This window comes from Thamnophis sirtalis, unplaced genomic scaffold (assembly GCF_051295495.1).
Source record: "Thamnophis sirtalis isolate CommonGarterSnake01/CBP01778 unplaced genomic scaffold, rThaSir2_p1.2 scaffold_2, whole genome shotgun sequence".
Taxonomy (NCBI): Eukaryota; Metazoa; Chordata; class Lepidosauria; order Squamata; family Natricidae; genus Thamnophis; species Thamnophis sirtalis.
In genome coordinates, this window is record NW_028261382.1 from 164838191 (window position 1) to 164853067 (window position 14877).

The 14877-nt window shown below is 44.4% G+C and overlaps 1 protein-coding gene across 1 annotated transcript in view; it reads right to left on the reverse strand.

Annotated features, from left to right (window-relative positions):
* PARD6G (par-6 family cell polarity regulator gamma) overlaps positions 1-14877 on the reverse strand; it is a 107970-nt gene that overhangs the window by 71880 nt on the left and 21213 nt on the right. Inside the window, exon 2 of the mRNA XM_014072509.2 lies at positions 3071-3293. Within this exon, the coding sequence (XP_013927984.1) occupies positions 3071-3293 (223 nt within the window). The remainder of the gene's footprint in view (positions 1-3070; positions 3294-14877) is intronic.

A 14877-nucleotide genomic window follows, 5' to 3' on the forward strand; every position in this document is an offset into this window, starting at 1 on the left:
CTTCTTTCCAAATGGTTTTGCAAGGCAATTGCCATCGCCCCGCCCTCAGAACTTAGCCACAAAAAACAGCTTTTGTTTTGCCTCCTACTCAGGGACTTCCCGCCCCTCCCCCCTCCTTCTCCTACTCAAGGAGAATTTTCTTAAGGGTGAAGGAGACTTAGCCCCCCCCAAAAAACACAGCTCTTGCTGGAAGCCTTTTTCTGATGGCATTCTCGCCAAGTCTCTTTCTCCTCCTTAAAGGAGAGTGTCCTTAAGGGGGGGGGGGGGCTTTTCCTGTTACTATGCAGATAGAAAGGGAGAGAACGGGCTTTTAGGCAGGATTTCTGAAGCACCAAGCCGAAGGGAATCCTCCTCTGGGAGGTGAGGAGTTCTCAGGTTGGGGGGGGGGGGTTTCGTGCAGTCTTGATTCATCTAGGAAGTAGGGGGGGGGGATCCACCGCCTGCCTCTAACTCCCTTAACAAGCCTCCTGTTGGCCCTTTGCTGCATCCCCCGCCCTTGGCTAATGCCTCTGCGATGGTTTCTCACCTTTCAAGGGCTCCACAAGCCTCCGGTTGTGGCTGGAGGGCTGAGAGTTGAGGCTCTGAGCTGCTGGGGGCAGCCATCTTGGACCATGTGGTTTCAAGATGGCCCCGGCTCCAAATTCAAACGGCTCCTCCTTGCTGGAGCACATGGAAATGGCTTTTGCCTTTGCAGGCTTGCCATGGCTGCAGCTCTCTCCCCTGTCTTCCGCAGCTCTTTTTAAGCCTTTCCGGCTCTCACCTTGTCGGCTGCCAGCACAGGTGTTCCAGGGTATTTTAGCCAGCTTCGTGGCTCAACCCGAGGGGAGCAGAGGAGCGCTTCTGCTCCTGATTAGCCTCTGCATTAAGGGCTGCTTCTAGGAAGCATATTGCCCTCTCCTCCTGCCTGCCCGGCAATTGTCCTCCCTGAGTGACTCCGTCTCACTCAGTGGCCAGGGCAGCGTGCCGCCCCAGGGGGCTTGTGGCAGTCCAGTCCTTGCGGGAGGAGGCTGTGTTCGATGAAGGGAGGCAGGATTCGCCGGATCCAAGTTTATTTTCCTTACTCCTTTGTAAATTACTGGAGTTACTGAGTAGTGCAACTTTTCCTTGAGGAGATGAGTCAGAAGAATGGGTAGTCCTGCTGGCCAGGGGGCGTTACCCAAAGAGCTTATCTGACTCATCCAATCATGAGAGGACAAAGTCAACACCCATCCTGGATACTCCTCCCCCCTCACTATGGAGAAAGCAGTGTTCCATAAATGTCTGTGGAATATGGCAGTGTGCGAAGGGGTTCTTAATTCAGTTTTGTGTAATTGACGTGTTTCACCCAGGAATATAAAAACAAATCTATCAAGACAAGCAAAACAGGAACACCGCGGATCCCTAATGTAAAAAGTATGTGAACAAAAGTGCTAAGAATAGTAGCATGTATTATAAAACAAAACAAATAAATTAAAATCTCTATTTTATTACTATAGAAGGACAAAGCAATCTCAGGAGACGGAATTCTATCCCTATTTTTTTTTTTTAGACATAATCGTTACCGAAAATTTTAACAACAATAGCAAGAACTGTTTCAAGCTAAAATAGAAGAAAAAAAGAAAAAGAAAGTAAGAAAAGAAAAAGCTAAATGCAAAAAATAAAAATATATAAAGAAGTTGCTTCTGATTTTCTTCACACCAGTTATAATTACATTTATAATTTATCCACTCTATAAAATTACCTAATGACTCTCTCCTTCCTATAATCTAGCCCGGTGATGGCGAACCTATGGCACGCGTGCCAAAGATGGCACGCAACGCCCTCTCTGATGGTAGGCGAGCCGTCACCCCAGTTCAGTTCCGCCGCACATGCGCATGCGCCTCCCACTGGCCAGCTGGTCTTCAAATCTCTGCCGTGCATGTGCGGGGGGGCGTGTGCAGAGGGGGCCACGCGCACATGCAGGGGGGGTTGGGCACATGCAGGGGGCGTGCATGCACAGGGGCGGGACATGTGCAGGGCGGTCACCCATGCATATGTGGGGGCACAAATGCACGGGGGGTGCATTGCATTTTAGGGGTTTGGGCACATGCTTTGGGCATTCCGACTGAAAAAGGTTAGCCATCACTGATCTAGCCTGTCTAATAATCAAAACCAAAAATCAGGTTCATTTTTTAATGCAAAATGTCCATAAAGGATTTCCAGTCATCCACAAGTGTAGATTTTGTCTTTTCTCTAACAAAACAAGTCAATTTAGCAATTTTGGCAAGTTCTGTCATCTTCACCCACCATTCCTCCATTGTGTGATTGCCAAAACTTTCTATCTTTCTGCATACAGTAATCCCACTGTAGTTTTTATACATAAATACAGTGTTTCATGGCTCAGTCTCAGGTTCTGGTTTCAGCTGAATGCCAATCTTTAAAATCCTCTGAATCCCATTTGAGCCCAACATTTTTTTAAAGCTTTTTTTAGATGTCCATCAAAGACAATAAAATGACCCTTCACATTTCCAACATTAACTTGAAGCACATCTTTACACAGGCTAGAGAATTTTTCTGGCCTCATATACCAGCGAAATTTATTCTTGCTTTTCATAAGACGCGAAACACAGTAATTTCCAATGTTATTTGTTTATGCAAGCAGCATTCTGCAAACTTTAGTGGTTGTTTCAGTTTTAAGCACCTTTCTAAATATACAAAGGAACAATTTCTGAAGGACACTCAGTTCTCGCCAGTTACTAGCAAGAGGATGGCACTTGCCATATTAATGAGGAAAATATGCTAATTATTGTGAGGGCATGCTATGAAGAAATGTTAAGGTGCTACTGTCTTTTGTCTGATGTATTTTTCTCACTTGCCTAGTTTATTTGCCACATTTAAAGCTTCCTATTTGGGAAGTCATCAAGCCCAGCACTCTATTCAGGGGGACCACGTTGGGAGCAACAGAAAGGGTAAAAACGTATAGATGAAGACCATGGTTACAGCTCCCCTCTTGATATCTCCCCCCCTCCCCTGCCCCCAGTAGCTGCCTCTAGTTCTATTTTCAGCTGAAGAAAAAAACAAGTCATTTAAGTTTTCAACATTTGTAACTCACCTTGTTTCTGGATAAAAATCCTAAGCAACGGGTTTGCGCTGGAAACAGCCTTGAAGAAGTTGTCATCATTATTAATGGGAAGAAGATCCCCGTGGATGTCAGCGTAGCCTATCATTACCGCCATGTTGGATATATGGTGGATGTGAAGGAGGAGTTTGTAGAAATCTTCGAATTTTCCTGGCTTGAAACGATCCAGAGAAAATCTTCGAAATTCTGCTCCAAACTAGGATCAAGGGGGGGGGGAAAAAGGGAGAAATGACCATGTGTCAGGATTTTTAGGACTGCAAATGTAGCTCTCAGTTGATCCTTTTTATCCTTATGCAGCATATACATTTTCATCAGAGGTGGGTTCCTACCAGTTCGCACCTATTCGGTAGAACCGGTTCGTCAAATCTTCTGAACCGGTTAGAAGAGGTTCCACCATTGGACCCGGAAAGCAGGCACCTACAGAAGAGCTTCCAAAAAATTTTGAAACCCACCACTGACACACACACCCACACACACACAGACTCACACAGAGAGAGAAAGAGAAAGAGAAAGAAAGGAAGGAAGAAAGAAAGAAAGAAAGAAAAAAAGAAAAAAAGAAAGAAAAAGTGAGAGAGATGAAAGAAAAAAAGGAAAAAGGGACAGAGAGACAAAAGGAAGGAAAGAAAGAGAGAGAGAGAGAGAGAGAGAGAGAGAGAGAACACATGGCCGGCAAGCCACTCCCACCAGGTCACATGGCCAGCAAGCCACTCCCACAAAGGAGGCCACACCCACAGAGTAGGTTCGAAAAATGTTTGAAACCCATCACTGATTTTCATAGAGTTTTGTACTAGAAATAGTCCTCAATGACCACAATGCAAGTTGTTAAGCGATGCGGTTGTTAAATAAAACACCACATGACCATGCCAGACTTATGTCAGATCTGCTGTGGTCGTTAAGCAACTTGCCCATTGTCAGTAAGCGAGACTTCTTGTGACCATAACCTGATTTTATTGCAGGCTTTTGTATTGACTTTGATTGTTGGAAGCCAGCTGGGAAGTTCACAATTAGTAATCACGTGACAGCAGGAATGCTGCAATGTTTATAAATATGAGCCAACTGCAAAGTGCTCAACTAGCAATCATATGACTGCAGGGGACACTGTGATGGTCGTAAGTTTGAGGGGTAGTCATAAAATTAGTTTTTCCAGCACCATCGTAATTTGAATGGTTGCTAAACAAAGACAGTTGTTCATTGAGGATTACCTGTAGTGACATTTATGATTTTAAAAGAGCAGCTAACAATATGAAAATTAATTCAGTGTTAAACTGATTTGCACAATAATTTAATCCTCAAAGATCGAACGATGAACCATAATGTAGAAGTTTCTCTTAATGTTTTTCCCTTAATTTTATGAATTTACTCCTCTTACCCCAAAAGCAGGATCAATGTTGTTAGAATGATTTCATACCTTTTATAAAACCTTTGTTTATATGCCGTCTTTAGTATTTTTTGAAATACTAAGGCAACTGAACATATCCAACACACTTTCTATTGCCATACGTCTACTTTCCCCCTAGGTATTCTGCTTCCTACGTCAACTATCTGTTCTTGTGATGCCACCCTGGTTTGTTTTATAAATTCTATTTCATTGCCGTCTTTCCCCAAATTGTAAAAAAGCTAGACTTTAGTGACGCATCTTATTAAAGCAATCACATCCTTTTTTCGTGTCCACCAGAAATGTGCAAAAAAAAACGGTGCTTTTGTGAATAGGCAGAGAAATGTTATGCTTACTCAAACTCAAAGCTTTTGTTCCATATCATTTCAAAGCATGCACAGTCCTATGCTATAAATGCCAGTATCATGAATCACCTTTTATTATCCCCAGATGCTTCTGCCCAAAGATGAGCCTATTCCTTAGTTTGCCTTAAAGAGAATCAATCTAATAACAAAGCATGCACTATTTTCCTGCTACAACGAAAAGGACGTTTACGACATTCCCACGGAATATAGTTTCCCTCAACTAGAGCTACAGAATCTTAATGGAGTAATTAGGGCAAATTAATGAAGGAAAAAATGAGAAAGAATGGCTGGATGGTTAAGAAAAAGCTCGTTCTATCAGAGGACAACCAAGAAGAATGTCGATGAGAAAGTTACTACAGTATAGTCTTCGCTTTGATCACAATACTTGAAAGTGTTAATAGAAGCCAATAAAGAACCTTCAACTTACAGCACTGTTTAGGGATGTTAAAAGGTATCAAACATGAAGAAACAAGTTACTATACAAGCTTTGAGACAAAACTGGAGATGTACACAAGAGATGTCACTTGTTAAGTGGTACTTTAAGGGGACTCAGCAGCAAGAAGAATATAGGATAAAGATAAACCAACCATAGAGATAGGAAAATAATAAAGAAGTTACTACTAAAGAGGTATGTTCTGTCCAATAAAATTATCCATCCACAGATTCAGCCTGCCCCTCTCTCTCTCCCTCTTCCTCCCTCCCTCTCTCTCTCTCACACACACACACACACACACACTCTAACAAAAACAGGAATGTGGTGTGTATATTGCAATCTTACACACTGGAGATTTCTTAAATAAAGAAATTTCTTAAATAAAGAGGAAAATACTTAAAATTCAAACAGAATTACTATTGAAAAAGTAACTGATATACTGTACCATATTAATATATGAGCCATATATATTAACAGAGGAATGATCTGCATAAACAAAACCAAAAACAGAACATAAAAACAACAGAAACAGAGCAGGCCTATTTGCCATCAGAGATTAAGTATACCTAAGTGCCCTTAAAAATCAGGAAGAGTGAAAATAACTCTTATTACATACTTTAAGCTGCAATCATACAAAACAATGGAAGTTTAATTGTTTGCCAGCTGTCATTGAGTATTTCCCAGACCGGAAAGCAATGAAAAAGGATTCTGTGAAGTCCAAAGCTTGTAAAAGCTAAGGCATGTAATGATCACTGAGTGTAACAATTAAAAGATAACACGCAAGTCTCAAATATGTGGCAGGAAAACAACTCTTAAGCATATATACATTAAGAGACTTTGTAGAAAGCATATATCAACTTGAAACATATCCACAGGCCCTACATGCCAAAATACTTTGTGAATTATAAGTTAACCATTCTTAGACTGAGGCCAAATACTTTTAACTGCTCCCAACTGTTTTTTTTAAATGAAAAAAGGTTATTTCCATCCCTTTTTCCATAATTAAAGGCTAGTGAGCAGCAATGATACATCCCTACTTAGTATAGTGCCAAACAGACTATCTCATAGCTGGTGTTTGTCTCTACTTCTTGAACTATATTCTCTGTTGCTTTGAACTTTCCTATCACTCAGATGCTAAGTAGATTTAGAAGCTTCTAATGTTTGTCTATCACACAGAAAACACTAACACACCAGCCAGGACAATCCTTCATTACAGGAACTTAATCTACTTATTAGTGCAATATTTAAACAATGAAATACAGTAATCTACTTTGACCTGCTTACTTAATGCAAACAAGTGCAACTACAAAGCTAAAGAGAGAAAGAGGAAAGGAAAAAAATAAGATGAAAGTGATTTAGGTTAACAGTGCTACAAATAGTGACTAAGAAAGTAGATTTATATACCTTTACTTCCCAAACAATGGGTTGTCATCAAAGGAATCTCCTGAGTATTTGTCACTGTCTGGTTGATTTGCAGTTAGAAGCAAAAAGAAATGGCCAATCCATCCTAGCCCAAATGGAATTCTTGTCTATTTTCATACTACTTGAGTGCCAGCAATAATAAAGAAAGCCAAGCAGCAGCTTATACAAAAATAAATTCATTGCAAAAGTTAATGCAATAAACAAAAACATTAACGGAATCAAGACTGGTTTTATAATCAAATGGAGGTAGTCCTCAACTCAGCTGGAACCAGACCAAACCTGTTATTAAGGAAGACACCCATGTGACTGCTATGACTACAATTCAACCACTCCCAGTTTTAGTCATTAAGCGATTTCGTGGGTGATTAAGTAAATGGGAGTCCCAGGTTAAGGAGCATTGGGTGCCTTGGAGGGAGGGGGACACTGGGGGGCTTCACTCAGGAGCTGAAAATGTCCCCTGCCAAAATTCATGCAGGATTTTCAGCCCGAGCTGAAAGACACTCACTTGTAGCCTGCAGTGCCCCCCACCCAGGGACCTCGCCCAATCCTCAAAGACACCCCATGCTCCATTCCTCACTGAACTGCCTCTCCGCTCAGAAGCAGAAAATTCTTCCTGGCAAAATACAAGCAGGATTTTCAGTTCTGAGCAAAAAGAGAGTTGCATGAAGAGACATTTGAGTAAATTAGACATAAAGGAGATATCTCTCCTGTTGAACGTGGGCAGTAAATCCTACGGCATTTTAAATATACCAGAGCTGTATCCCAAAATAAGATCTTACATTCAGAAGGTCCATATTTCTTGTTCGGAACTTCTTTCTGCAACATCTTCCCATCAAAAGGTAAGCCTGGTGATTGTATGAATATCTGGAAGTCTCCAGGGACATATGTGTTCTTCAGAACAAAGCAGTAGTGAAAAAGAAACTGTCCTCTCTCAAGTTGGAAGGAACATGGCATCTTTTTCTAGTCCTTCCCCTACTGTGGGCGGGAAACTCATTACAGAATACTCTGGCTCTGTTATAAGAAGACTTGTTCCCAGGCAAGCATGTGGAAGTCTCAACCAGCATGCATGGAAAGGAGAGATTTCAATCTTCTTCTATGTTCTTCCTTCTGAAAACCACCTCCTAAATGTATGTCTCTTCCTCTACTGATGATACCAGATCTCCAACTGGCAGATGATCTCAATACCTTTTGTATAGATGTTGAACAAGAGGAGAAAGAACATCAAGCCCAGGGTTCACCGACAAATGTACGCTTGACAAAAGCGCGCCGACAAAACTGCGGGGAGAAAAGCGCGAGTTCAAAATCACGCCGAAGAATGAGCACAGAAGCGCGCCGACAACAATGCACCAACCCTAACCCTAACCCTAACCTAACCCTTAAGGTAACCCTAAAGGTAACCCTAAACGTAACCCTAACCTAACCCTAAACCTAACCCTAACCCCAACCCTGAACCTAACCCTAACCCTAACCCTAACCCTTACCCCTAACCCTTACCTTAACCGTAATGGCGCTTCTGCCAGCGCTCTTTTGTCGGCGCGCCTTTATGGGTGTGCTGTTGACGTTGCGGTTTTATTGCCACGCTTTTGTCGGCGCGCTGTTGTTGGATGCGCTTTTGTCGGGTCACGCAAGCCCAGAGAGATCCCACAAGGAGAGGCTTACAGAGTGACCACTTCTCCTCACCAAAGCCCCCTAGAACTGGCCTTAAAGGAAAGAAGAGAACTGCTGTAACACCATGTCCCCCACATTCAGGATCCGTGGCCCTGGTCCAAAAGGATAATGAAGTCAGTAGTATCGAAAGCTGTTACGCAATCAAGGAGTACAAGGATGGATGCATCATCTCCATCCTGCAATTGCCAGCTCACCAACAAGAATAATCAAGGCTGTCTTTATACTGAAACCTGACTGAAACAGGTCTAGATAATCCACTTCTTTCAAGTTCTTTGCAACTATAGCCCAACCACCTTCTTAATAACCTTCCCTGTTTCATCCACATTTCAATATTTAATAAGTCAGGAGAAATGTCTATGGGAATTCTCAGTCACCCATGTCATGATTGTCCCAAAGTGCTTTTTTAAAGTGGCAACTGGACCAGGGGTGGGTTTCAACCGGTTCGCGGCGGTCCCTGCGAACTGTTTGGTTGGTGAACCCGGAAGTAAGTAACTTCCGGGAACGGCGAAGGGCCCACCCTCCCGCCCGCTCTCCTTACCTGGTTTTGACGAGTTCTGCGCTTCCACGCATGCACAGGCTGCATACAGCGCCTGCGCGATCCTCCAGGAGCAGCTGGAGCATCGCACAGACGCTAGTACGCATGCGTGTGCCGCGCGCGTGCACGAGGACGCCGCCGGCCCCGTTCCAACTGAACCGGTTGGAACAGGGCGAGAAACCCACCCCTGAACTGGACTTTCTGTTTTTTCTTTGAAGACGTTTCGCTTCTCATCCAAGAAGCTTCTTCAGCTTCAAGAGCTTCTTGGATGAGAAGTGAAATGTCTCCAAAGAAAAACCAGAAAGTCCAGTTGCCTCTTGAAAAAGCACATTTGGGACAAGTGAAGGGGAAATGGACATTTTAATCAAGTTAATCCAAACTGCATAACTCAGTTACACAGTTGTTCCAGGCTCCCTGATCAACATAAAGATAAGGAGACGCAGTGGTGACATACTATTTATTTTATTATCATGATAATGATAATGACCACGTTGTATTAATCAGCCCAGCTCCTGCATACAAGATACACTAAGCAATATAAAATATACTCCGAGAAATAGAAATTGAGCCAGATTTTGTAATTGTTCTGGAAGTGGCCTATCCATCAAGAAAAAAAGGAGTAGCTTCTCTTCTTTAGCTTCTGAAATTTTCTTGTCAAATTGCATTGGAAGAACCATGAAACAAGCAACACACAAGAGACTGATCAACTCCCTCCTTGTCAAGAGGCAAATGTATTCTTGCACTGTTGAATCTCCTTTCCAGCAATGATAACAGCACATCAGATCTTGCAAGAATTAAGGCTTTCCTGTGATTTTGCCCATAAAGTAATGGCAAAATAATTTGAATTTGGAAACAAGATATTCCAAACAAGCCTGACCCAAACAGAGCTTACATCCTTCTGCAGAATGTTGTCAATCTTCCTATTTCATATCTTGTTAGGGTTCTTGGAAAAGTCAATTGAAGCAAAGCATTGGCCAGATAGGGTGAAAAATTCTAGATCCAAATGTACCCCGGTATCCATAATCACAAGAAATTGTCTTGAAAGTCAGGGAGAAAGGAGGCTGGGAGCTTTCAAAGATTAAGACAAGATCTCAAGCAACAAAGTACTGTACATGTGAGCCTCTATGGAAACTAAGCCAGATTCCAGCCTCAACAAAGAATTGCAAATGCAGCGGGGAACTTGAGCAAAACTTTTAAACATTTAGACTAAACAGCTTTGTAAAGTCCCAAGTTATAATTACAGATCCGTGTACCATAAGCCAAAGAAGTCATTATCTGAGCTGTATAAGTCTTTATCCCAGCTGCATTATACAGTTTGCATGGAACAGAACGGCACTCGTGAGACTAATGGGCTCATATGGAAGCAGCCCTTAATTGTTTGTTCCATGTAGCTGAGGTTTGAAAAGAGACACTCAGATATTTTTCGGAGTGAGGGACAGGAGGCTCCAGTGGATGGTATTGACACGCCCATTTGGCCACGAGACTGGGATGAAGCTGAAGACACGCCTCTGTGCTCCACCCTTCCTTCTCCACTTCATCTCAGTCTGGCTAAAAGACGAGACATATTTTTAACTTCTCCTGCGATTTCTATCTCTACTGGAACCTCCTTGCCTCTGCAGCCACCATAGCTAGCTCTCCGCTAAGTAAGTAGCTCTACGTGGTTTTCCTTTTTAACCACCAGGGAGTGTTACTTTCCATCCTTGGGATCGGAGAGAGCGCTGAGGTCGCGGCAGCCATTTCTGGCTTTGCCAAGCATGTGGCGCCAATGTGGAAACTCATATCCTGCATCGAGGTAGTACTGTGGGCACGGTTGCACGCCAGGACTCTGCAGTGGCGACTCCTACTGTTCCAGAGAGCCAACATCAGCAGCTCACCAGCCAAGGTCAAGGCCACCCCTCAGGTACAGATTTCCCTCAAGTGGTGGCTGTCCCTAGCCTTGCTCAAGGGGTGCGAGTTCAGGGACCAGGAGCGCCTGCTTCTCACCACGGATGCCAGTCTGTTTGCCTGGGGGGCGATCCCGGGGTCCTAGTTGGTGCAGGGCCAGTGGTCCTGGCAGCTCTGACTGGCTGGAGCTCCGGGCGATCCATCTGGCGCTTTGATATTTCCGGACCGCTGTCGTGGGTCATCATGTCCTGGTACTCACCAACAACATGGTGGCCAAGGCCCACATGAATCGTCAGGGCGGCATGCATTCCAGGGCACTACACACCAAAGCAATGTCGCTGGGCAGCTGGGCAGAGAGACATCTGCAGTCGATCCGGGAGGAGCACATCACAGGGATCGACACCCATCAGGCTGACTGGCTCAGTCAAGAGATGGTGGACAATGGAGAATGGAGCCTGTCCCAGGAGCTGTTCCAGAGCATCTGCCGGAGGTTTGGATGGCCAGTAGTGGACCTCTTTGCCCCTCCGCCAACATCCAGCTTCTTTTCTTGGTTCCCAGCTCGGGGAACGGAAGGAGTCGACGCCCTTCATGCAAGATGGCCAAGGGGAATTCTGTACGCTTTTCCTCCCCTCCCTCTCCTTCCCAGGGTAGTTCCGAAGCTAGTCAGGGAGCAGGCAGAGCTGATCCTGGTGGATCCTCACTGGCTGAGGAGATCCTGGTTTGTGGACCTCAAGATCCTGTCAATCCAGCCTCCATGGCGGATACCGGAGGGGGAAATAGAGCTGCACCAAGGGAAGCTGATACACCCGGAACCACACTGGCTGCAACTAGCTGTGTGGAGGTTAGCAATAGCAATAGCAGTTAGACATATACCGCTTCATAGGGCTTTCAGCCCTCTCTAAGCGGTTTACAGAGTCAGCATATTGCCCCCACAGTCTGGGTCCTCATTTTACCCACCTCGGAAGGATGGAAGGCTGAGTCAACCTTGAGCCGGTGAGATTAGAACCGCTGAACTGCAGATAACAGTCAGCTGAAGTGGCCTGCAGTACTGCACCCTAACCACTGCGCCACCTCGGCTCTAGGTTGAGCGGGAGCGCCTAAAAGGAGCTCAATTTTCTCTGCGGGTGATTAGAACCATAGAGGCCTCTCGCAGAAATGCCACCTCAAGGATCTATGACTCTGCATGGGTGGCTTTCGTTTCCTGGTGCCAGGAAAAATGGATTGAGCCCACCAGGGCCTCGGTACCGCAGGTCCTGGAATTCATCCAGGACGGCCTAGATAAGGGTCTCGCCCAGGGGACTGTGCGCAGGCAATTAGCTGCTCTTCTCATGATCCTCCCGGGCGAAGGCTCATCTCACCCAACTTCCTGTTGTGAAGAGGTTCCTTGGGGGGGTCTCCAACCTGCACCCCCCCGTGGGGCATAGATTCCCCACGTGGACTCTTCCCACTGTATGGAAAGAGGAGCTCTTTGAGCCGTTGAGAACGGTTAGCCTGAAACGCCTAACCCTTAAGGTAGTATTCCTAGTCGTCATCACGTCGGCTAGAAGGGTGTCAGAGCTAGGAGCAGTCTCCTCTAGGGAGGACTTATGCATGTTCCACAACAACAGGGTCGTATTGAGGTTGGACCCAGCCTTCCTTCCTAAGGTGAATTCCATATTCCACCGTTCCCAGGAGCTGGTTCTCCCCGATTTCTGCCCTAATCTGGCTAGGGAACGGGAACAGCAGTGGCACCGGTTGGATGTCAGATGGGCCCTGCGTATTTACCTGAAGCGGACGGCCTCCTTCCGGAGGTCAGAGGCACTCTTCCTATCTTTCCAACTGTCGTCTCTGGGTAGGAGGGTAACACCTTCCACCATTAGCTGGTGGATCCACTTAGCCATATCCCTAGCATACGAATCCCAGAGGTTGCCAGTGCCGGCCGGCATCACGGCACACTCAACGAGGAGCGCTTCCACCTTGGCGGCTTGGGCCTCCCAGGCCCCGATAGAGGACATTTGCAGAGTGGCTACATGGGCATCCCCATCGCCGTTTATCTGACATTACAGGTTGGATGCGTTCGCATCGGCTGATGCAGTGTTTGGTCGCAGGGTACTACAGCAGGTTATTGCAAAGCATGAGTTCCCCGCCCATGGGACTTAGCTTTGGTAGGTCCCATCAACTGGAGCCTCCTGTCCCTCGCTCCGGAAAATGGCAGTTGGTCTTACCTGAACTGCTATTTTCGGGGCTGGGACAGGAGGCTCCAGTTCCCGCCCTAGGTAGTATAATAGCTGGGGTGGTGGGAGTTCTCCTTTGTGCCTTGTTTTCAGGTCTGAGGGGAGCTCACTTTGATGAAGTGGAGAAGAAAGGGTGGAGCACAGAGGCGTGTCTTCAGCTTCATCCCAGTCTCGTGGCGAAATGGGCATGTCAATATCCTCCACTGGAGCCTCCTGTCCGAGCCCCGAAAATAGCAGTTCAAGTAACACCAACTCCCATTTTAATACTCGGGGTTGAATTTGCCAAGCACGATGCAACCAGCAGGTCTCCCTTCCTCCCTCCCTCTCTCTTTAAATGCAGCTACTTTTGTTCTGTTGTGATTGATGACTAGACTTTATTCTTCACAGTAAAGCCCACTTGGGCTTAAGAGAGGATAGCTGCATTATGCGCATACAATAGAATGAGACAGGTCTATTGGGCAGCACAGGGACAGGGTGAAAATCAGATTTTGACAGAGTACGCTACAAGGCATTAATATGGAACTAAAAAAGGGACAGGCATCAACATGCAACTTTGTTTTATTCCATTTTGGAGGGGTGTTGAAGCGGACAGAAGTGCCCTGATGTGTTCCAGCAGATTCACACTCGATCAGTTTCATTTAATAAAAGAACAGATTACAGAATACCGGAAGACGAGGTTGGTTAATGGAGGAGGAAGTCAATTTTACACCTAGATCTTGTTTATGTGGTTCAAGCCAAATGCTTTAATCAATAGAGGCAACATAAATTTAACAAGTTTGTAAGAGATTGGAAGCCATTTGTGGAGTTTCTGCATGTGAAAATACCGTACATCAATGGACTGTTAACAGAGGCTTTTGGAGATTAGTGTGACTTTTTGGGTTACCAATTAATAGGGTTTTTTTAAAAAAAAAATATTTATCAACAAGGACTACAGATAGTCCTCAATTTACAACCACAATTGAGCTCAAAATCTCTGTTTCAAAGTGAGACATATGTTAAGTGAGTTTTGCCCCATTTTTACAACGTTTCTTGCCACAACTGTTAAGTGAATCACTGCAGTTGTTAATTTAGTAACACAATTGTTAAGTGAATCAGGTTTTGCTTGTCAGAATGTTCCAAAGTTATAACCGTGGGACACGACAATCGCCATAAATGAGTCAGTTGCCAAGCAACAGAATTTTCAGCATTGGGAAGATGCCACAATGGTGACATGTGTGAAAAACAGTCATAAGTCACTTTTTTCAGCGGCGTTATAACTTTGAATGGTAACTAAATGAACTGTTATAAGTCAAGGACTACATGTATTTAGTTTTAAACTTGTTATATATACTATTTTCTCTTTTACCCAGTATTGTTATTTTTTCTTCTTTGTAGTTTGTTACTCTTTGTTCTTGTTTATTTATTTGTATTTTGTATTATGTTAGGAATATAATCTAACAGTTGGATTGGCAATATATAAATCATGTAACAATGCTATACCTGTTTCTTTAATCATACTATAAAATGTGATTGGTTGCTGTTTTCCTCAATCGGCCATAAGAGGGAGCCAGAATGACTGTTAGCTCTCTGTTTCGTTAGATGCTGGGCTGATCTGATCTGAGTGTTTTTGGAAGCTGGCTGTTAGAAAGTGCCGTGAGCTATTGTAAGTTTTGCAACTGTTAGCAAACTTTGTGTACCGGACTGATTATATGATACTGGACTATGTTATTTGGATTATCCCTTAACTGAAAGACATTGATGACTGACTGTCTTATCCATGTATGACTTGGACTGTTTGATGGACTCTGACACCTCTATTTCCATGAAAGTAAAAGCCTATTTAAACTGCAGTGTCTCTGTATGCTGGTTTGTGTGTTCTCCAACACAACTCTCACAACGCTTCTCT